General features: G+C 34.6%; 1 protein-coding gene across 8 annotated transcripts in view; it reads left to right on the top strand.

The window, feature by feature from the left end:
• The window catches only part of PHKB (phosphorylase kinase regulatory subunit beta), a 102,707-nt gene that overhangs the window by 25,614 nt on the left and 53,002 nt on the right, over positions 1-24,091 (top strand). For all 8 annotated transcript variants that reach the window (XR_011143274.1, XM_068955966.1, XM_068955970.1 and 5 more), the window contains 4 exons: positions 781-888; positions 2,972-3,052; positions 11,889-12,004; positions 19,367-19,430. Coding sequence is in view for 7 of the 8 variants with exons in the window: in XM_068955966.1 (XP_068812067.1) it covers positions 781-888; positions 2,972-3,052; positions 11,889-12,004; positions 19,367-19,430 (369 nt within the window). In the remaining variant the exon portion in view is untranslated. The remainder of the gene's footprint in view (positions 1-780; positions 889-2,971; positions 3,053-11,888; positions 12,005-19,366; positions 19,431-24,091) is intronic.

The following is a 24,091-nucleotide window of genomic DNA, read 5'->3' on the forward strand; positions in this document are numbered from 1 at the left end:
TCTTCCTGCAGTGCAGTAATAAGCAGTTTGAGGTACCTAACAGATGTAATTCAAATTTGACTTTGTTCTTAGGTCAGCCCATATACAGTCTCTATGTAGAAGGAAGATATATAATTTATTTTATTAAAATAAATGCTAAAATGCTGAAATGTGACTTGAATAGATGATTCTGTTTGCGACAAATATTGCAGATATTAACGTTCTACTGCTATTGAACATATGAGCTATAGCCTAAAATGTGTTGGATATGTCCATTGACTAGTCACGATAACTCCACAGAATAGTATTAACTTACTGTCTTGCACCTGGGGCGTGTATTATACTATACTATGTATGATTTGTTGATGGGGAAGAATGTCCTACGCACATAAGAGCAATGTTGAAAACGTTATGAAACTTGGACAACGTACTGGCAGTGATTGCTAAAGAAATGTAACCAATGCCTGAATGAACTGGCAATTGTTAATGTTGTTGTAGCTTTGATCAAGTAATACTGCCAGAAGATGAGGGTTGACTAAATATCTATAGTTATCTGTTAGGGATTTTTTTTCCTACCAAGAAAAAAAGATTAAATAGATTGACTGAATATTTATATTCTTTAAGTATGTATGAAATATACATTTTGATGAATGTCGTGAACTCTTATTTTAAAGTTTCATGTAGCTTGGTGCTCGTATCAGGAAATTTTCAAATACCTGAATTATATAGTGAATTTGTAGTTGCCAAATATGTTCAAATTATTGACTTTGGTTTTATGTTTTGCCTTTAATTCACTTTTAGGTTCAGCGGTTTAAGCAAGACCCCAAGCCATCTGAATGTCTTCATTCTGTTTTCAGTGCGCATACTGGAGATGAGGTCTTCTCCCATGAAGAATATGGTCATCTTCAGGTAAAGTGTGTGTGTGTGTGTAAATGAGAGTTTGGATGGTTTTCAGATAATGTTGTGTTTGTTTTTTCATAATGCAGCTTTCTCACATGTTGTTAGATTTGTGAAAATTTGAATTGAGATTCCTTCTGTACTTTTCAGTGAAAAGGACAGACTGTTTTGAAATTGTCTGTGTGGTACAACTTGGTCAGAAGATACTGAAATAGCTGTGAGATGTGGAGAGGTGTGTGTTTATTTTAAAGTTGCTGCTTCTTGAACCTAACAAGTATCTGTCAATAAATAATCCTGGCAGGAAAAAGTTGAAGTAGTCAGTAAAGTGAAAGATTCAATGTAATCTTATACTGGAAATTGTATTTCTTATTTATGTTCCCAGCTTAATTTTCTGGTAGTCTGAGCAATTTTAATTCATAGTAAAAATTTAAGATACACTGCCAACGTCTTTGTCCAGCTGTTAATTTGCTGTTTGCTATTAGGTGCAGTGTTTCCTAATAAGATTCATGATACGACTCCTCTGTTGTTGGTTTTTTTTTTTTTTTTTGTGTCTTCCATTTTCCAAACCATTGATTTGTCCTTGTGGTAAAGGAGAGATTCCAGCCTTTTATTCATTTTCAAAAAATTGTGTAGATTGGGATTTCAGAAGGCTAGATTTTTTTATTTTATTTATTTTTCTAAAATCTCCGGCCCCTCCTTTGTACTCATTTGCATTCAGCCTCTTCTTTGCATTCTTTCTTTTTGCATTCCATAACCTGACACACTCTTTTAGTTTTGGAATTGCTTGTGAGATAATCAGAGGTAACAGTAGGTTGATAATTACTTAATTTCATGGTGCCAATGGCTCGAGATTAGTTCTGCTGTATAGTATAAATGTGTTGGATTTAGAAATGTATGTTCCGAGAAAAATGGTTTGTGGAATTATTCCAAGTTTGCATTTTTGGGCTTCTGAGTGAAACTTCCTGAACATGCGCCCCTTATTATGCCTGCAGGGAAACAATGATTTGGGGATCTGGAGAGCATTATTTGATAATTCTGAGTCTCTGTATTTCATGGCAACTCAGTCCCTCCTGTAAATGTGAATACAAATTCCTTTCTGTAACTACAAACCTCCAGAAGTAGAGGATTTTTAACCATGTGACATAGATAACAGACAACAGCATAGCTGAGGCAGCTGAGTTGGCAAAAAAGGAATATATTGGATAGTTGGCCAAGTAGGTGTACTTGGCTCTTTTCAGTCTGTATTAAGAAGTTGGATCTGTAGTGAGCTTTTAAAATCCTAGGGTGTTTGGAATCTGGACATAATTCTTTAACTGCTATATTTCAAATAAAAATCAATTTTTTTTCTAGATGATTTCTCTAAATTTCACATATTGAAATTGTGGCTTTGTAACTCACTGAAGTGAGTTATTATAAACTTACTTTCTTTATTGAAGTTCAAATTCTCAATTGCATAAAAATTTTGTGTAACAAAAACAATTTTTCTTTGATTCATTAATATTCTGAGAAGATGTTCATCTGTGCAACTGTTGAAGTAAAAATTGTTAATAAATATCATGGACAGCTACAAAAGAATTTTTTTTTATAACTATAATCATAATCTGAATGTTATAATTATTCTTCAACCAGATGATTATCTTAATAGTCCAGTTAGGGATGAAGTGGTCTGTTATTTAGATATGCTGTATCCTATTTAACATGCTCCTTTTCTGCTGGTGCTCTACTTGCTAGTAAATTCTTATATACTTGAACTTGAGCTAGCTTGTAACTAAAGTGATCGCATATAGGTCAATGCGGTATTCCTGAGCAAATTCTTTTTAAAATCGTTTTTCAAATAATTCAAAGAATAATACTGTATAAGAAGTTGTAGAAGAGGATGCTTGCTTCTAGCACTTCTTTCTGTTAATTGTTTCCACATCACTATGTCTAGGCTATTATTATAGTAGGATAACATTTCTGAAGAACCAAACTAATTCTGTGTTTATTGTGGGACCGTCTTTATTACTGAGTAACTTTACATTTAACTTGTCTGTTTATTTGACTCCAATAAGCTTAAATTTAATTATAGTTTCCTTTCTGTCTTTAATTACTTCAGATAAATGCTGTGTCATTATTTCTCCTCTATTTGGTTGAGATGATCTCTTCCGGACTGCAGATTATCTACAACACGGATGAGGTACTAATTGATTTCTGATGTTAAAATGCATGCTTTATTAAGAGTTTTTTTTTTTCTTGGTTTTGTTTAATTATTAACTCTGAAATGATTTTTTTCTAGAAATAAGCATTTTCTACTTTTAATGAGAATAAGTAAAGATAATGGAATGGCTAGATAGTGAAATAAATGAATAGGTAATAAAGTGTTACATATATGAAGAGCAAATTTAACATGACATTGACAACTTTTACAGTTCTCTTCTGTGTCTAAAAAGTACAAGGCCAAGATTTTGAAGGTCTATTGGACAGCTAACTTCTAGTTCTGTTATTCTGACTCTTCAGCTTATTTCAGATCCATCAGTCGATGCATACTGTCCTGGGGAATTTCATCAGTGTGAACAAATAGGGTTTATTTTTTTGGAAAGCTGAAGGACTTTCTTCAACTACGTGTGAACCTATCAGTATTAGGAAATACTGTCATATCTCTTGTTTGTTTATTTTTGCAGTATAGCAATTTTATATTGTGTTAGCAGATGTTTATGAGATTGTTAACTATTTTGAAAACAAGGTAGTAATAGCCAGAATAGCCTTACAGAGAATAAGCCATGTCAGGACAATCTACTATCCTGTTCTAAAATGAGATTAAGTTTTGTGACTGGAAAAGAAAGCACAGATTTTTGTTCAGTTTTCAAAATCTTGATTTTTTTTTTTTAAGTTTACTCTGGTCTATTGAGTAATTACTGTTGTCTTGGCAAGTTTATTGTGAAGAACAATAGAAATTTTATTATCCTATGCAGTAGGAATACTGTACCTTTTCCTTAATAGGTCCAATGTTAGTTAAACACAAAGCTTAAATGCAGTTATAGTACTTCCATTTAAAAAAAAGCTAATAATAGCATATTTACTTTATATCTCTGTAGCACTCATTTTCATTAATATTTTTCTTTAGATAATGAGGAAACAGAAATACAGCTTGTCTCCTTTCTCATCACTGCTTGGTCAAATCCTGTGATAGGACTTTGTTATTTTTTCTGAATTGCTTTTATGTCTATGAGAAGGCAAATATATACAATTATGTGTTTACTTAGCTTGACATATCATTTATATTATCCTCCAAATGTTTGCCTTTACTTACAGAATTTGTAGAAAAAGTGCATGAATCTCTGTTCAGTGGATAGTCTTCACTTCAAAGTAAGGCTATAGTTTGCATTGCAAACCTACCCTAGTAATATATATTAGTATAACAAGCACCGGTGAGCGCTTGTAGTTTGATTTGTGGGTGCAGTATTTTAAATATGATGGAGAGAGCTTTCCTACTCTCCTTTGAACCATAAAGTGAAAGAGAAAATGGGAAAGGGGGAGATAAGGACTTTCTTTTCTTCTACTGATTTGCATTTGTTTGACCATTAGATGTTTTCAATGTAGGGGAGAGGGAAAAAGAACAAACAGAAAAGGTGTATTTCTGTCTTGTAAGAATACTATATTTTCCCCTAGTTACCTAGTTGATCTTCAGATGTTTCTTTTGGTGTTTTCTTTTTTCTTTTATTCACCACCCCCACCCCCCGTGTGATTGGCATGTAAGTTGTCTTGTGCTTTAGTACTGTAGAGAAAGGCAACTGGAATATCAGAAAGAGAAGGGAGTACATGTATACAAACCTTTTTTCGTGATATTAACATCTATCTTTCTAATCTAAGTGTGGGTTACATATATTTGAATAACTTTACTGGCAGTGTTAGAAAGTACATAAATATATTTCATTTTACTTATCTTAAATGGTCTGTATGGAATCATATCCCAGATGGTTACTGCTTTGCCAGAATTCCTGGTTATCTTTGTTATTTATTATGAATGTACCCAGAAAGTAGGCCTGCTGGTCACAGAGGTTAGACTGAGTGAATTTTTTAAAGATGTATTTTTGTTATTACTGGCTTGATGATTAAATTTTCAATGAAGTGCAATTTTGATTTAGAATATTAATGATAAATATTGATTTTTTTAATATACTTCGTTTTATTAGTATTTAATCCTACTTCATTTTTTAGTGAGGATCTAGACTTGCTTTTTGAGTGGTACAGGAATTTAAGATGTACAATGTGAGTCAGTTAGGAAGTAAAATGTTGGCATGTTGCTTGAGGGTGGCATAGTTTTTTTTTGGTTTTTTTTGTTTTTTTTTTTTTTTTGTTTTTTAATGTCCTGACAGTCTCAAATGCTAGATAGAACCCTTAATTTATTTGAAGTGCAGGCTTATTTGAAAGGTAGATGTAGAATGTTCCAAAGAACTAGAAATCGATCAGTCCTTTTTGATAAATATATAAATATTCATATGTCTTAATGTCTAGACGGGCATAATTAGAATAGCTTAGCTATTGTGGTACCACCAATCATGAGTATAAAAATACTATAGAATTAATCTACCGGTCACTTTTGCAACACAATTCATCTTGAAAATAGTAATGTGTGTTTTGTTAATGAAGTGAGAGATGAGTCACAAACTCCCATTTCTTTATTTTAGGATGACAGTGGCATCGAGTACTGAAACAAGACCTACACAATCTTCCCCCCACACGTTTCTTTTTTTAATTATCTGATCTATGGACTGTGGATATTTATTGAAAAGAAGCTAGAAAAGTAGAATCCAGGACTATTAATTCCTGAATATATAAAACTCTAGCTACCGAAACCCATAGAAAATGCTGCTTTCAGCATAAAAAAAAATCTTATATGATATTGCCTATAGCAGTAATAGTTATGATACAGTGCTGGTGCAGCCTTACACTGGCCCAGTCTAAATAGTTCTTGGAATTTTTTTTTTACACTGAGAAAGGAAATCTCTTCCTTTTATATGTCTCTTCCCAAAAATGAAATAAATTTATACACATGTTAAATAAAACTAATTAGCTGTTACTTATGGCAGGAGATTCACTGGGGAAAGGGAGTGTAATTCAATTGGAAATATGTTTCTTACCTATGAAACAGCAAATGAATGTTACCAAGTGTTGCGTTTTAAGCATGTTGATGACAAATTTGATAAAAAGAAGAAAATGGCTGCTTAAGAGTGAAGACTTATTTTTTGTGGAAGGCTTGGTATTTGATGCTGTAAACAAAAAGGAATTCTGAGAATATGGAATACTAAAACCCCAAACTATCAAATTTTAGAGCAAGAGATTTCTTTTGGTAGTCATGTGAAATAGTGAACAGCTAAGCTACAGGTTGCTGAAAGAAAGATAGGGAAAAATTGCTTTTTTGATTCTGAGGAATATGGGTACTGATGAGTTTGAACATTGTAAGGCCTGGCCATATTAGTATAAAACAAAAATAGCCAAGAGTAGCATCAGTACCATGTATTGTACTGGCAAAATCTTTGCAGTATTAGAATAATCAGAGTACCTGAAAATGAGAACGCCATTACGTTATTTCCCTTTCCTTGGATAGACATGCCTCTGCAAGAATATTACATGCAGCAGTTACCTCAGTCATTTTTGACCAGGAGAATCTCAGTGCAATCTGCCACGAATCAAACTATAAATTCTCACCCACTTTCTTTCTCCTCAAATCTTTTTTTTTTTTCCTTCCTTTTGTGAAAGTAATAACTTTCTGCTGCTGGATCTGGAGCGTTCAGATTCTAATGACATAATGATGAGTCCTGACAAGGAGATAGTTAAGTGGCACATAATGTTTTATTTGTACTTTTCTCTTCAAAACAAAATGTGTTATTTAGAGGAAGTAACTTTAATTTCCTGAGTCTTTTTATGCTTTAAGTTTATTCCACTTAAGTTAATGTTGATTTCTAATGCTTCTTTAATTTGGCCTTGTTCTTATGCAATATTATACAGCGTCATATCTTAATGGTATGTTATGTTTGTGTCCTTGTGATTTAGATCAATTATATTATGTGACTAAGCATATATTATTTTCAGTGTAGGCCATGTGCTATTTTGTTAGAATGAGAACTGCTGCCTAATTAATAAACAGAAAGACAGTAATCTGTTATTTAGCGTAGAAGACCGTAATGTCTGTACAGTTGTTAATGTAATGTACAGTTGTTGAGATTTCCTATAGGTTTGTGGCCGTTTTAGAGCATCCATGCCAGTGGCAGGGAGAAAGAAATAGTTTCTTAAGCTTGAAGATTTCTTTTCAATTTTAATATTTTTGACTGACATATGCTAATAAGTACTGTATTGCTGAGGTATTTAAAACTGAGATTTGTTATTAATCCTTTTTAATCCGCATCCATGATCTTATTACTGTTATTTGCTCATATCTTAGAATTGGTGAATTGGGTTTAATATGAAAATTAACATTTTTTTTTCCTTATTGGCAGCCTGGATTCTAAGTAGGAAGTGCAGTTCTGAATAGCAAACTGTTTTTCATGGTGAAAGAACTATCAATAGTGAGACCGTATCTCATGTTGAAACACTTGAGCATGATTTTCTTGTCCTACTTTCTCTTCTGTGCTCAAATCTGGCATGTGATAAACAGTGGCAGCCAGTAGAATCTTTTAGTATTTGCTTTAGTTAGTAAATATTCTTGTTAGACATTGTGTGTAGTTATGCTGTCATTAGCAAGCATACAATCTATATTTTGTACATATGATTCACTGGTGTGAGTGTTCATTATAGATCCTACTAAGGAAGGCACTGAGACTCTGTAAGTTATTCATTAAAATACAATTTATTGGAGGTAACACAAGAAGGAAAAGGGGAAAGCATAGATGACCATAATCCCTTCAAATGCTGGGAACCTCGTTATACAGCATTGGACTGACCTCTAGTCAGGGCACGGCATGCTGCACAGTTCCCATCTGTACTGAAGTTCACCAGCATTATGGTCTTTAGAGCTCTTACAGGATTTTCTGAGAAGGAAATGATTTTATTCATTTCTACTGCCAAGCAAAAGGATGTTCATATGAGAATGTGCTGCCTTCACTTCAAGATAAAGACAAGGACACACAGGTGGTGTAATTGGCACTGCCAAATAGGAGTTGCCTACAGGCTCATCCATTACAATTAGTCAAGTGATACATACAGCACAGCACAGGAGTGTTCCTACTCAGGTCAACTGTTTTTTGGATCACTAACTCCTTGGTGTACAGTAGTCTTTTCAGTTAACGACTACTAGGGTATGTAAATAATTAATATAAATTTCTCATTTAAAGATACAGAAAATTGCATTTCTATCTAATTATGAAGTGTTAACAAGCTTCTTTATCATTCCAAGAAAACACATATAGTAAAATCTCATTTCTTTAAAAATTAAACTTCTAAAAACATCTAATAGCGTTCTTTCCATTACAACAAATGGCGCCAATGTTAGAAAGCAGAACAGGTCTATTTTTCTTTAAGCGTGCTTGTCCTGTGACCGTTTTGGAGTGCTTCATTTATTTTGTGTTTAGACAGTTCATTTGTCAAGGATAAAATGTATATTGAGGGTAGTAAAGTGGCTCATTCCTGCTCTGTCCCCTTCTGAAATAAATTAAGTTGCTTCAACAAGTGGTCGGATGGCTGAAGAAGAGCTTTAGGTTAAAGTATGTTTTCTGTTTCCCTAGAGACATTAACAAGCCTAATCACAATTTAATTCAAAAGTTTTGTGGCCGTTTTCAAATTATTACAATTTTGAGGCCAAATAGGTGGTAGAACCAGTAACAGCTTAAAGTTTGTTTGTTTGTTTGTTTGTTTTAACGTTAACGTATCTAAGTAAGATGTTGAAAAATCTGGTTCTATACAGTATAATCTTTCTGAGAAGATTGTAAGCGCCTAAGCGGGCACTAAGTGGTTCCAAAGACTTTAGCAAGAGAAAAAGCTAACTTTTACATAGTAGCAAGTTCTCTTACACCCTCAAATTCAACTACCTTTGAAAGAAATAGAAATTTCGGATGAAGACAGAGGATATTAAGATTTACCTTTTTTGTTGTTGTTGATTCTGATCTTATCAGTTGTAGTTGTACTGTAGAAGTAATCCATCTGTCTCATTCATCCTCTGCCAACTATGGGGACAGTGCTCCAAAAAAATGTAATTTCCTCTCCTTTTCTAATCCTTTGCTTACACAATTGTAGAGGGGAAAAAAAAGAGAGAAAGAGAATGAACAAAACTTATCTTCCGTTCATGGGATTCCATTGCATTCTCCTGTCACTTGTATTTTTACATTGTCTTTTTGTTGTCATATGAATTTCTGTTCTGTAATTAAATAAGACCAGTCAACACCTTTGTTTTTTATCTCTACTTGAGGAATTAATATTCTAGCACAAGTAAACATTACTTTTTGATCTTTTTAAAATCAAACTGATTAACTGTCAGTTGCGTTAGGTACTGGCAGATGCCTCTCTGGATGTGATGGTTGTATTGACCAGTTCTTCTGCATCCTCAAATCAATTCAGGTGCCCTTCAGGAGGGGTTTACAATATCATCTTGGACTTGCAGGATTTTAATGTGTCAAATCTGTATACAAAACTCAGAGATGCGTTGTTATCCTGATATGTTATTGTATATGGAGACAGTTGCAGTGTATGATTTTTAGGAAATAAATCTTGAATCTGATACATGGTCCCAGATGAAAATGTGGAAGTGACTTGTCCATCTGTTTTTTGTCCACCGTAAGAATCTGGTTTTAGATAGCGAAAAAGGAAGGAACATCCTCTGGTATTTTGATGCCTATTGTTTTGAGGCTTCCAAGCCAATTTCACTTTTAGTATTTGATGGACTTCTGCAACTTCTAGCCTTTACCTGGAAATATACATGTTTGGTCCAGCTGGTGCCTAAAAGGACTTGTTGCTTTCTGTATTTGAAAGAGCGAAGCCTTTTTGTTTGTTTTTCTTCTCTATGTGCATTGAACGACAACAGACCGCTTAGCAGAAATAGAAATGATGTCTTAGAGATGGCCTAATGCTTTCTAAGTTTAAGTGTGACCAAAAAAAAAATATTTCATTGGAAAGAAATGCCCAAATTGATGATTGGGTAGCAGATGCCACATCCACTATTCTACCAATGCCACCTTATTGTGCATTATCTAAACACACAGGAAAAGTGGATGACTTTTCATTTCTCAGAGAAACAGTAACTTTATGGAAACAGTATGTTTTTGATTCATAAAATACATGCATTAGCAGATGTGACAATACTGGCAGGCTTAATGATTGGAGTTGTGATAAACAGCAGTAAATGACTGCTGAAAGTGTTCGTAGTAAAGGAAAAGTTTGTATTTTAGGACCAAATATTATCAAAACACTAAAGGTTTTGCTCAAGAGCGGGGAGCATCTGTTATGATGCATGTGATTCTTTGCATTTGCCATTAGATGGGATAAGATCAAGAGTCTTTTCTGTTGCTTGAATTAGTGCTAGTGGCTTTTAAATCTACTATGCTTCCTCAGCAGGCACTTATGATGCTGCCTGCCCAAGAAAGAGGGTGAATGGATCATCTCAGCCCAAGGTTGCTTTACCTTATATTGAAGATAGCTGACTTTGAATGGATTTAGTTCGCTACTGATAGCTAACATACTCCGTTAGCAGAAATACGCAAAGCTGTTTAAAGAGGAAATGGAAGTCATTATGTCTAGCTGAGGTTCTTTGCTAGGATTGAGTACTTTCATGTTTCCTACTTGAGTTACCCTGTTTTTAGCATATTATTAAAATAGATCTAGGGGCACAGCCTGAAAGAGCAGACAAAACCCTAAAGCACATTCTCCTTTTCTTAATTAGTTGACCCTAAAATTTTCATGAATGATGAGGAGAGGAGAGTAGCAATGCATGAGAGAGTACTGCAGTGGGCACTGTCAGTTAAAAATCTTCCACTTCAGTTGGTCCTAACTAGTAGTTCCAGAGAGTAGTAGTCAGTGATGTACTTCACGCAGTTCTGTATTTAAAAGAAAAAAAAAAATCACACACACACACATATGTAATATACATTTTCATGTCAGTACTCCATCAATGCCATTCATATTTAAAATAACATGTGAGATTTCATTGATTGTCATAGTTTCTTTTTGTAGATTAAACAGGAATGCTGTTGAACTTCTGCTGAAATGTCTTCAGTTTTCTCTTGCTCCTGCTATGAATTGCATAATTTATTTAGTGGCTTTCCTTTCCTAGAGAGTAGATTTTAAACCAGTGCTAGTACAGGAGAAGATGCTGACAGATGGCTGATGTTTGGCAAGCTATGCACATGAATGTGTTTGTACACAGAACTCTGGGCTCAGGAGGGAGGAAATCATTGTATACGAGGTTGCTTATTGTCAGGCGTGGCAACTGTCAATGAGTTATCCTCTAGTTCCATCTGTTTGCAGTTGAAAAATTAATTTAATCCCATCTTTGCATCCATAGCAAAGAGAGCAGCATATGATTATGCAAATGAATGAACTTGATTGCAGTATCGAAGTATAAAATAGAATAACATTAGTATTTTCATTCTTCCATGCTGTATGCATATTCTTTAGTACACCTTGCTCTATACACAGTAGAGATCTGTATAAATAAGCTTAAAAGACAATCCATATTTTCTATAAGAATGTTTTGGTACCATCTTGGTTATTACATATATGTATCTGTGATGTGAGTGATTGTTCTGTGAAGATTTCATTTGGCAACATTTTTTTTCTTCTTTTCTTCCCCTCCCCTCGTTGAATGCTTCTTTTTTCTGTAAATCTGCTATTTGGAAATTCTTGGTTAGTCTTGTAAAATATCTGTAATTGACTTTGTTTCCTTTTCGTTTTTCCCCCTTCCGTGATACTCTGAACGCTGTCACTGGTAGAAATATGTAACCATGCTGATGGCTATGGTACTCTTTGCTTCTTCACCTAGCTAATACTTCTGAATTTCTAAATTATGCTTTAATTTTCCTTCGGTCAACTTTATTTCTTTCTCACAGGTGTCCTTCATTCAAAATCTTGTGTTTTGTGTGGAAAGATCCTATCGTGTACCTGACTTTGGTGTCTGGGAAAGAGGAAATAAATACAACAATGGCAGTCCAGAGCTGCATTCAAGGTATGTAAGAGAACCTAATGCTTTCAATCAAAGCAACTAAATGTGATATAAGTAACAGGAATTAATGTAGTGAGTTAAGGGAAAATATACATATATATATATATGTATTTATTAAAATAATGTTTGAACTCGTACTGAAAAAATATCTGGTGAGAAAGTAGGGGCTCATTAAAGTGACTAAATTAAGATTCTCTAAAGACTAAGAGATGTATTTTTGGAAAATTTGAAGCATAATTTCATCATCAAGTGCATACTGAAATAACCACATGGATGCTTGGCTATTTTGAGTATTCAGATTCCAATAATTATATGCAGCTGCATGCGTATGATTCTGAAATTTGTGTGCAGAACAGTTTAGACAGTCAAGGTAGGTGCAGTAGGCTGGTTTCACCAAAATGTTTAGGAATTTCCTGATATAAGTAGGTATTGACTCATGAACCTAGGTTTTCTCATATCCACTAAGTTAGGAGGAAGATCCTGGATGCTGTGGAGGATAGCCTAGTGCACAAGATCATTTTCAAGTTCCTCAGGCTCTACAAGTAACTGGGAGTTTTGATCCCTGTCCTATAAGGCAGGAATGTTCTCAACCTTTTAGTATTAGAGTGGTCTAGTCACTTCAGTGAAGTTGCTTATGTGCTGGCTATCTTGATGGTTCAAATCGGTAATCTAGCCACTTGCTTTTTCTAAAATTACTATTGTCTTCCTCTTCTGACTTCTGAGGTTTAATCATAGAAGTGACTGTAGCTTGAATATTTTAAGATGTTTAAGATATCATTGATCATCGTAATTATCATGGGCTTGCAAATAGTACGTTTCTTACAGTCTCTGGAGATGTCAAATGAATCTGTGTTCCCGTGTTAGTATGAAATTTTATTTATTTCATATACAGGCTTTTATTTTAAACTATATGTATGTGATTTATTATTGCAGCCAAACAATTAACTTGGGTATTTTTTTTTAACTGCTTTTATTAGTTCATTGTTGGTTCTCTCCCCCCTGCCCAATATCTATTAAATTGTCAATTGCCAGACTACGTGAGCGTTATCCTAGAGAATTGTATACCTCCTTCCTCATCTCACCTTGTACAAATTACCAAAAGGAACGCTGAAACTCCTTGTCTCCTGTTGTTTTGCAGCGTTCACTTTATTCAATATGTGAGCTTCCTCCGGGGAAAACTGAACATCTTTTAACCAGATGGAAATGTGCTTGTTTTTTTCCTTAGTCTAGACTGACAATTGTAGGTATTTTTTTTCCAAGGGTGAAGTTTTAAGAGGCAGACTGGACCGATATAACAGATCATTGAGTTGGCACAAAAGGAAGTACAGAGCTTTGCCCTAATTTAAGAAGTAGACTTCTTTGGTCATCAGAAACAGACATTGCCTATAATTCTTTCCTTGTGTGCATGTTGATACTCTGCTTCACTAGAGGAAGCCAGTAAACACTTTCCTTTAATTCATTAAAATAAAGAGCAAGTGGAAGAAAAATATGTATTGAAAGATGCATTTAGATACTGTGCAGGAAAGCCCTGGGTATACTAAAATACTCTGTATCCTTTGTTACGTTGCTACTCTAGTATATCTGCCTAAGAGAGCTATATAAAAAATAATTCAATAATGCTAATTAAGGCTAGTCACAAATGATATGTGTGTTTCTCCAGTGATTATGGACTGAGAAGCAGTCACGTAAGTTTCAGTATTGCTAATGCTGGGCTCTCAACACTTAACTTGTGCTATAGGTCTACATTTAGTGAGGGCTGCCTTTCAGAGGTAGAAGATAAGTGTTACCTTCTTTAATTGAAATTTATATTTTTTGTTGTTTTGTATTTTTTTTCTTCTTAAAAAAGATACTGTATAATATGAAGGACCTACCATAACTGCAAACTATGGTCTGTGTTAGATGCAGATGTTTTGAGTATTTACACAGTCTTGTTTTGAGCTATACTAAGAGAGAATACCACTTCTAATAAATGATAGTGAAACACTTGGTGGACCAGGTCTTCACTGATGTATGTAAACTGATGTGTTTTCCTGGTTCAGAGGTGAGATTTGTAAAAGCTTTTATTTTAGTATGATCCCCTTTGTAAATGGCTGAACTTCTGAAAAATTAAGTTATCCAGTAACCGTTTGGTCAAGCTGCTCTGCAGGCATCTGCTGACTACCTCTGCAAAATGTCTTTGACATCTCCCGTATGTATTGTGGGAGTAATGATGTTCCTGAAGTGCAGCATCTTCGTATTCCGAATCTAGGACACTTCAGAGCCTTTACCTTACTCTATTTTGTAGTATAGATACTATGCTCCTGTAGTGCTGTCCTTCCTTATTCTGACTGTTTTGTAAAGCTTACTTTGTTTTACCTAGCTGCTCTCTTAATTAATTAATTAATTAATTTATATATTTATTTTTTGCATTCCCTGTGATGATTCAAATTCCAATTCAACTGTACAATTTATGGATGGAGGCAGGAAGTTCTGCTTGGGAGGAGGATGAAAGGATGTATAAAGCTCTTTAGAGATTTTACTTTAAGATGTGTTTTTATTAGCAATTGGTAAGAATATACAAATCTAAGTGTTTGCCCTCAGGTATTTTACCAAAAGGGTAATTTAAAGCTATAGGTAACTATGAATGATATTTTAGTAGATTTGCTAATGGTTTTAGCAAGCCAGAAGTACAACTTCTGTAGGTTAAACATAAGTCTAAGCTCCCTCTGCCCCAAATGTGGATCTAGGTCAAATTTTCCCAAAGTTAAGGGCTGGGGTGCTGACAGAATTGGCTAATATGATTGCAAGGCTGCTGCTGATAACCTTTGACAAATCCCAGTGATTGGTAGAGGACCCTGACAACTGGAAAAAAGCTAATGCTACACTCAGGAAAGGCAAGAAGGAGAATGCATGGAATTGCCTTACCTGTCTATTTGCCTTACCTCAGTGCCTGAAAGGATGATGAAGCACTTCTTGAAATCCATTTCCAAACCTGTTAAGGGCTAGAAGGTAATCAGTAACAGTTAATGTTGACTCAATAACAACAGGTCATACTTAGCCAGCCTAGGCACTTTCTGTGGTGAAGTGACTGGTTTTGTGGACACAGAGGATGTGGTTGGTGTAGTATATCTTGACTTAGTAAGGCTATTGATTTCAACTCCATATCATTTTCATCTGAAAGCTCTCAGAATGTGTGATGGATGAATGGACTGTTTAAAAGAGTTGAGAATTGGCTACACTGGCTCAAACAACAGTAATCAATGGTTTGAAATCCAGTTAATGGCTGCTAATAACCAGAGTATCCACGGGGCTATACTGAGGTCAGTTTTGTTCAATATCATTATCAAGGCCAGTATGATGAGAGAGAAAGTACTATATAGACAAGATAAATCTTGAAGGGAGGATTCAACCAGAAGCAGTTCAACAGGAAGTGCAAAGTTCTGCATGTGCAATGATGTGTGAGGGTAAGGTCTACAGATTGCACCTGGGGAAGTTCAGAATGGACACTGTGAAAAAACTTTTCATTTGGAGGGCAGTGGAACATCAGAGAAGGTTCTCAGAAAATGGAACCTGCATTTTTGGAGATTTTTGAGATTTGTCTGGATGAGGCCATGGTATACTTGACTCAGTCTTGGCTATAACCTCACTTCAACTGAGAGCTGAAGTTGGACTAGATGAGTTCCCAAGGTCCCTTCCAACCGGTGTTTCTATCCTCTCTTAGAGGAGTATTTAAAAAATGTTTGGGTTAGTCATTGTTTTGGGGCCATCTCTAAATAAGCATTTTTTATTTTCCTGGGGATGGAGTTGAGTCAATCAGATTTGCCAGCAAATTCATTGCAGGTTGCTGAGTGGAAGAAGGAATGTTTCCATTAAAATACATTTTACCTTTAATTCATATTTTTAAAATACTCTTTCTTCCATTATTAAATTGTAAGGTATGAAGTAAAATGTAGCAAGAGATGAGTATAATGTTTAATATAAAAGCTCCTTCATGTTGTCTGTCTCTGAACTTGTCCAGCAGGAAGGCATTAATCAGTAGGAATCAAACAAGTGACTGAAGAGTGATCATAGTTTTGAAGTGTGTTATATTGCGTAATTGTTTAATCTTTTGAAGGCAAATTACAGGTGTTCCCAGACGTTTTTAACAGAACTTCCTCCTATCAGTTACAAATGAAACATTTAATAATTTAAGCAGTAATCATGTGTCTGGTGAAGGGAATACTTGATATGCCATTGTAATTTGAAGAAATTCTGTGAGATAAGGGAAGAGACAGCAGTATTTGCTTGCGAATGAAAATATAAGCATCTCAGCATTAAGTGTTTGTGAGAGTCCAGTCTTTAGGGGCTTTAAATATGCAGAGGGAGAAAAATAATGATTGATTACTGTAAGCATTATTCTTATCCTGGAATAACGTCTGAGCACGTAAAATCAAAATGATTCCAAGGAAGGAATCCATATTTCCCTTCTTCACATTTTGCAGCGACATCATACTTTCTAGATAAAGTAGTTTAGTTTTATCTGAATGTCAGTGATGACTGCTGTTGTGCATTTATTACTCGTCTACCGTTCTCAGTAATTTTTCTTTCTCACTTTGAAAATACCTGACTGTGGGTATAAGAAGTGTTGTAGATTATAGAAGAATTAAGGTTAATGCATAGCCCCTGTTTGCAGCTTTCTGACAATTTGGTTGTTATCAATTTTTAGCTCTGGGTATTGCAACTATTCTTCAATACCATGGCACTTCATCGTACACGGAAACTGGGGACTATTAGTGCTTATTTTCTGAATAGTTTTTTCTAACCCCTCAAAGTGTTGCTTCATTAGTTATTTTCATAAATAAAATAGGACTGTCAGATTCAGAAAGTATATGTTGCTAGCCATTGTTAATTTTAGTTTTTCCCCTAGTGGACTGTGGGCCACATACTCTTAAGGATGCTTTAATTTCTCAGAATCATGAATATCACTGTGACGAGATTATTCTCCTGTTATCTGGGCATATGTGTCCTCTGATAACTATTTTCTTTCATTCCTTATTTGGCTGCGTTATCTAATATTTATCCCAAGGCAAATGAGAAGAAAAAGGGAAAGTCTCATTTTTTGGTGAATAGGAACTTTTAACTAGTTTAACAATTTCATATGGAAATACTGTACTAATAAAGAAACCAGAACCAGAAATCAGTTGCATCAGTTAGTATCTTCTGTTTTTCCTACACTTACACAGTTCTTAGGCTTTAGACTTTACTTTAGACAACTGCCTATATATAGCAGTGCAGCTGTTAGTGTGGTGTGTTTCCCTCTCCCCCCCCCCCCCCCCAAGTTCTCCAAATTTCTGTGCTGTGCATAGTGGCTGCAGCTAAATGGTTCTGTTATGTGAGGGCAGCGGCATCAACTTTCTCTCTGTTATATAGAAAGGCTTTGTAGGAAGATAAAACTATAAAACTTTCGATTCTTCTTTCTCTTTTTTTTTTGTTTGTTTGTTTTAATCTCACTAAGGTTGGAGGCCTTCTTCCCGCAGTGCTGATATATATCCTTATACTTTTGTTCTGTCATTTCAATTTACCCTTATGGGTCTCTCTCTCTCTCTATCTCTCTCTCTTTTTTTTTTTTTTAATAAACTCTGTCTCAATCTTTTGTCATGTCGGCCTGCATCATTCTACTTTCATTCCTTTTTCTATCTCTTACCATACTAATACAGCTCTGATAACTTTTTAAAAATTTACAAGGTAGACATCTATATTTTACTACTTTCCAGTTGTTCTTCTATCTTCCTCTTCTGTTGTCTCTTTTATCATCCTTTTCTGACTAAAAATACTCTAATTAAAGTGTAAGCTGCTTGGGAAGATGAGGTGCTGTGTAATGGAATGAAGAGTTAAGTAGAAAGATGAAACTTGATTTTAAAGGAGAAGCTTGGAAGCTGGGGCAGACACTTAGGGGTTACACATAGGGCAACCAAGTCGATAAATTGCTGTTGTAGTCTATATAGAAACGTAGCAGAGAGTTAGAGGTCCGTTGGCCGTAGGCAGTGTAGTTAAGAGGAGATAAAGGCATAACTTAGGGTTTTAGTTTTATGAATTAAGTTGGAAGAATTATGTTCAATTTCATTTTGATTGATGTTATAAATCTGTATTACCAGTCTATCTAGGAAAATGTGAAAGGTGTTCATTTTATTACCTGGACTTCTGTAGTTTGTCTAGTTCCTATACTTTTATGTGACCACTTAAGTGAGCGTTCTGTCTGAAGTGCGTTCTGTAGTTTGAACGCCTGTGTTCCATAGTAAACTGTCAGAAAACTGGTAGCATTATATATTACTTTTAAAAACACTAGTGCTATTGAATGTTATCTAGTTTAATATTTTACTTTTTGATGGCCTGTGAGCTTAACATCTGGAATTTTGGAGTGGATGTACAAAAATTTAACACTTTATGTTAATGCTTTAGCTTATTATTCCAGCTGAGTGAACACATTTGAGGTTGGTATATCTATAATTGTATATTCTTTAAAAACATAATTCAAAATTTCATGCTCTGTCATACCTGAAGTTTCGTATAAACCTGTCAAATGCATGTAAGTTTCTATTAGCTTATTTTAGGATTTTCTTTTATTTTATTTATAAATATATATGTATGTGTGTTGAGAGAGAATGCTGATCCTGCTTTTTGTTCTTCAGAATGGTCTCACTGAAAGTCTATTTTTTTAATGTAACAGCCTTTTAAGTCTTCTAGAATATATTTTTGTGTACTGTATAATTTTAATATTCAGTAACTATAATATATAATTTAACAGCTACATTTTTAATATATACTGATCAGTGATTTTAGTATATATGACTAGTGCTTTTATATTTTAAAACATGAACTTGCTAATTTAAAAGCTCGTTGACAGTATATCTGGGTTTTATTTTCTTCATAGTAGATACTAGTCATGGAGTAAGTGAAGTAAAAGACCTATATGGTTGACATCAGAAATTTCTCCTTTTTTTGATCCAGATTGATGTGTTCTTTTATTATGTTGAAAACTAGTCTGAAATCTGTCTCTTCAAATTTAATGCTCGAGAGCTGACTACAGAAATTGTGCTGAAGTAAATCCTTTGTTAATACACTATTAGCAAGACCTTGAAATACATAATGCCAGATGTCCAGTAGCAAGGTGAGAGCAGAAGCGCTTTTTCCAGATGGTCTCTGACATTTGAAGACAAAGAAAAATGCTGAAAAGAATTTTTAAAAAAAAAAGCCAGACTTGCTGCATCATCGTTTTATTAACATAGAAGTTAAGCACAAAATACTAATCAAGAAAAGATCACAGCTCTGAAAGAGCTGTCAAATATATGTTAAATTTAGTCTGGTCTTGAATTATGATAATTAAACTTTTTCCTTCCTCCTTCTCAGCTCCGTGGGGTTGGCAAAAGCAGCTTTGGAAGCAATTAATGGCTTCAATCTCTTTGGCAATCAGGTAATAAAAATGTTTGCTTTATCTCCTTCCATAGCGGTAATGGTTTACACTATAGATCAGCCGTTATTTTAAAAATATATTGCACAGTGTGCTCTATTCCCACTTAAAAAAATTAGGTTGCAAACTGACTGCTCCTGTTTCAGGTACAGAAATTAAGCCCGATAAAAATTGTTACTGTCCTTACTATCAAATATTTCTCTTCTTCCTTTTAAATTAAAACAAAGAAAAACTAAAATGATTACAGCTTCTTCTGTGCTAAAAAAGATTGTCTTTTACGGTTCTATCAGGTGACATAATATATCTCTCCATACAAACTTTGCTTCACTTCTGTCTTCCTGATCAAGACTTTAAACAAGTCACATGTTCATCATCCCACTGTTATTTTATCACCTTTGAATTTCAAGCATGTTGCGTATTGGTGAAATTCCTTCTTTTGCTGTCCTTTCACATGGCTTGGATTTTCTGATGCGGTAAAATCAGCCAAAAAAGAAATCCTTTTCTTAGTGAGTCGTGTTCCCCTTCTACAGTCTCAAACTCTACATGGATTTTTTTTCAGGTGTTTTACCCACAGTAGTCTATAGCTAGAATAAAAGAATACTATTCTGAATCAATGATCTAGAGAATGTAAAAATGGGAGAGGCACGTCACCGTCAAGCTGTCAGTGTTATTAATGAATGGGGAAAAGAGGTGGGATCGAAGCTGAACAGAAAGTTCAGTGGCGTCAAGCGTGTGCAGAAGTAGTCATAAACTTACTGGTGAGGATTGCCTGTAAATTCTCTGGATGGAAGGATAAGTTGATCAAGCCATGAAATGGTGAGCTGAGTGAAACCTTCCATATTACGTTGTCTTCTCAGAAGCTTTCATGTACAAGCTTTTTGCCTTGTACCTGATGTGCCTTGGTCACATGCCAAATGCCTGCGTTTCATAAAAAATAAACATTAATCCATGAAACTGGTTTTGCAATACCTTTTGTAGGGTTGAGTAACATCCAAAACTTGATTTAAAAAAAAAGCGACGCTCTTCAGTAGCTTATTTTTATATCTTGATAGTTTTTTCTGCAGCCAGGGAGTTGTTCCGTAGCAGTATGTGATCCTTGTGGGTTTTAATAATTTTATATTGTGACCTTGATCTGAAGTATTACTTGTATATTTTTTGAGTATAACTTCCATATATTCTTGATGGCTTCAAGGTTCGTTTTTTTTTTTTTTCTTTTTCTGTAATATCTGCGCTCCCCTTTTGTCTTGGACATCAGATGGAGCTGACCTTGAGATTGTGATACTTGTATGTTTCAAATATTCAGCTTTAAGAAACTGAAAATGAATTAATTTGCCATAAAGAAAATGGGGCACAGGAGAGAAGCTGGTAAAAGGGAAAAAACAGCAAACAAAAGAATGCTGAGGTGTTCTCTCTATGAGCTGCTAAGTTATAATCTAGGTATATGGTGTGACTGGGAGACAAGAAGTCAAAATTACATTCTAAGTTTGCTTCTGTACTATTTGATTTATTAAAGCATGCTTAGTTATTTGTGTTTCCATTTTCCTATCTGTAAAATAGAAGGTATGGATCAGAACAGTCATATAAAGTAACAATTAGTATTTCTGTGGGATTAATTCATATCTCTTTAGCTGAAAAATAAAATGTAAGGCATATATTGTTTTCTCTTTTGCAGAAATTTTTGAGTTGTGCAAAGTGTGTGAACTTATAACTGTGTTCTATTTACTGATGAAATATGTAGTGCAGAAATGTATTGCTGTACAGACATATGACTTGTAAATAATACTGTGTTTCATCGTGTCTTTCTAGAAGCTATACAATTAAATTCAGAAGTCTAGTCTGTATTTCAGTCTAGATTAATGAGACATCTAAAGAAAAGGTAGCAGTGTTTTGTAAGCTGATTTGTGTGTTTAGTCTTGTACCGTTAAAAACAATAGGTTTGTTCTTGACTCCCATAGCATAAGTGTGCCTTAGAAACTTAAGGTAAAAATTAATCTTACACAATCCCATATGAATATAACCTTAGTGATATTAATCTTCTGTTTTTTATGGGGGGGGGAGGGGAGACTGCTGCATAGGACACTTTTGGACCTATTATTTTTTGTAATATCTATAAGCTTGTAACTATAATCTAAAATTGTAGTGTTCTCTGTAACCTCATCCCTATGAGATGGCTTTCTCTGCATCTTGTATCGCTTTAGCACGCTGAGAAGGCTCATATCAATATGCCACTAATATGGCTCCTTTCCAGATGCAATTACACAGTTTTTTCATTCCTCATGGACGAACGAGTCATTTTATTTATATGACCTTTTTAAGCCTGGAACCTTACTCGCCAGCTATCACTTCCCTATTTAAATGCTTTTGTTCAACTAGAATCTTTTTATTTGTGGCTGCACTTTACTGCAGTCATCATTTCTGCACTTCAGCCAGTGATATTACTTTAGTGTTCTCTGCATCTCTTGGAACCATCTGAAAGCTCCTGGACCTAGAGAATTTCTGGAAGCCTTTGAGAACCATCATAACATAGGTGTGTATAAAGTCATGGTTTGAGGGATAGCTGAGGCTGTTACCCTGAAAGCAAGAATGGCTATTTGTTTCCAGACTGAAAACCCTTTCTTTGAAGGTAGAATTTTTCTTTTTTTAAAGGAAGTATACAATTTGAAGTTTTTTCTCTTTTTTGCTAGTTTCAGACATATATGCGACTTCTCGTTGGGAAAAAAAAAGCCATTGTGTAAAGGAAGTAAAGGAAGTAATGCTACTCAGCTCTTTGTTACTATTATTGTTCTAATACGATCTATTATTTTTATTCCATTTCAAAGTAAAAATAAATTTGTCTAAGCTACTTTTGGAAAAAGTCATGTTCTTGATACCAGACCAGTTGATCTTTCATATTCAAGCTCTTGTTTCAAAACACAGTTGCTTGAACATCTGAAAATAGTCTTAAACTTTTTTAATAGGCAAAAACTACTTATAGTTTACTCTCATAAAAACGAAACTGTTTTTACTCAAACTTTTCAAAGCTGTTCAGCTGTCTGGGATAAAAAATGTAGGTTACAATTGATTTTAAAGCATGAGCAACTGACATAAAAGTATGATCTATTAAACAACCTTATCTATTGACAAAAGACTGTAACACCTGCTATTAGACCCTTTTGTCTTTTCTGATGACGTAAAAAGGGAGATCTTCCTAAATGAGGTTTTTTAACTCTTAAGATTTTGCATCCATATGATTTTTGTGAATATCTGTTCATGGATATCTTTTTTTCATATCTGTGCACCTATCTGTGTACCAGTGCTGTAGGACAGTAGAATTGTTCCTTTTTGCTTAAAGGCCTCTAAAAATTAAAGAGTACATTCTAAGGGAAATATTGATGATTGCTTTGCTGATATGTGCAGAGAAGTAAGAAAGTGCTCTGTATAGATACACAAATATACTATTTTGGAAAGACTTAAACATTTTGTCTATTTTTGGGTTAGTTTACTTGCATTGTAGAAGCACTGATGGTAAGGGTCAAGAACTAGGAGCTAGCAAGGATCTTAAATAACGATCAGCTCTTGAATAAATATTGTCAGTGTTTCAGAAAAAAGCGTGTTCATATATGATCTTTCTAAAAAACCTCAAGCACTAGTAACTTAGACTACTGTTTCTTTTTAAATGATATTTTACTAAGTTCTGAAATGACTGAAAAAACTGCTGAAGCAAAACCGGTTTAAATGCTTTGAGAGTTTATTTCCAAGAGATTTTGCATAATCAGAAACCATTTTGACCTTAAGTCATGCTGCAGCAGAGCCTGCTTTTGTGCTTATCTCCAGCTGTGTTCCAATTTCTTTTGAGAAATCCTGCTGAACCCCTCAGGAGGAACTTGTCTGCACCTGCAGCTACACTAGTGCCACCCACAGAATCATCACTGGGAACAATAAAGTGCTAAGCCTTTCTGGTCAGATTTCTCCACTCACCTTGTGGATGCTGGAAGAGATTAATAAATTCAAATGTGTAGGACTGTAGCTGTGCCCTCATGGATGCGTGTATGTTATACGTCTTTGAGTATATCACGATAGGAGAGTTTTCCTGGGCGTTTGTGCATGCACCTCGAGAAGACATAAAATGAAATTTACAAATTGGTTGATAATCACATTAAGCTGATACTTTTTCTTCCCTCCAAATACAAGAATTCTAAAAGCATTAAAAAAGAACGTGTAAGAAGTCATGCTACTTTTTGTTCTGTAACAGAACCCTTCTTAATTTTCGTGCAAATATTTCTAAAATGTTCTTTGCTATGCTTTCTAGCTGCAAGAATGTTGTCTTGAAAAATGATTGACTTAATTTCTTCTGGATTTTACCTGCTTTAATGTAAAGAGGAGTGTGTACAGGCACAAAAATGCATGTTTCTTTTTAATGCTGTTTATTTTCATTATACCACAAGTATTTCATAAAAAGTGGGGATTTTAAGCATAAAAATATAGTCAGGCTATAACCCTAAGGCTCCCTCAGTGAAAGAAGGTTTATTTACACATCAAGAGAACTTCCAATAGATAAAATGCCTCAGTGTTCCATCTGTATTTGATCTTCCCTAATTTGCACTTAACTCAAACGTGCTAAATACTGCATATACACTGAATATATGCACAAACTTTAAAGAAAGTAGTAATCAGTCATCCCAAAG

The sequence above is a fragment of the Struthio camelus genome, chromosome 10 (genome assembly GCF_040807025.1).
Source record: "Struthio camelus isolate bStrCam1 chromosome 10, bStrCam1.hap1, whole genome shotgun sequence".
Taxonomy (NCBI): Eukaryota; Metazoa; Chordata; class Aves; order Struthioniformes; family Struthionidae; genus Struthio; species Struthio camelus.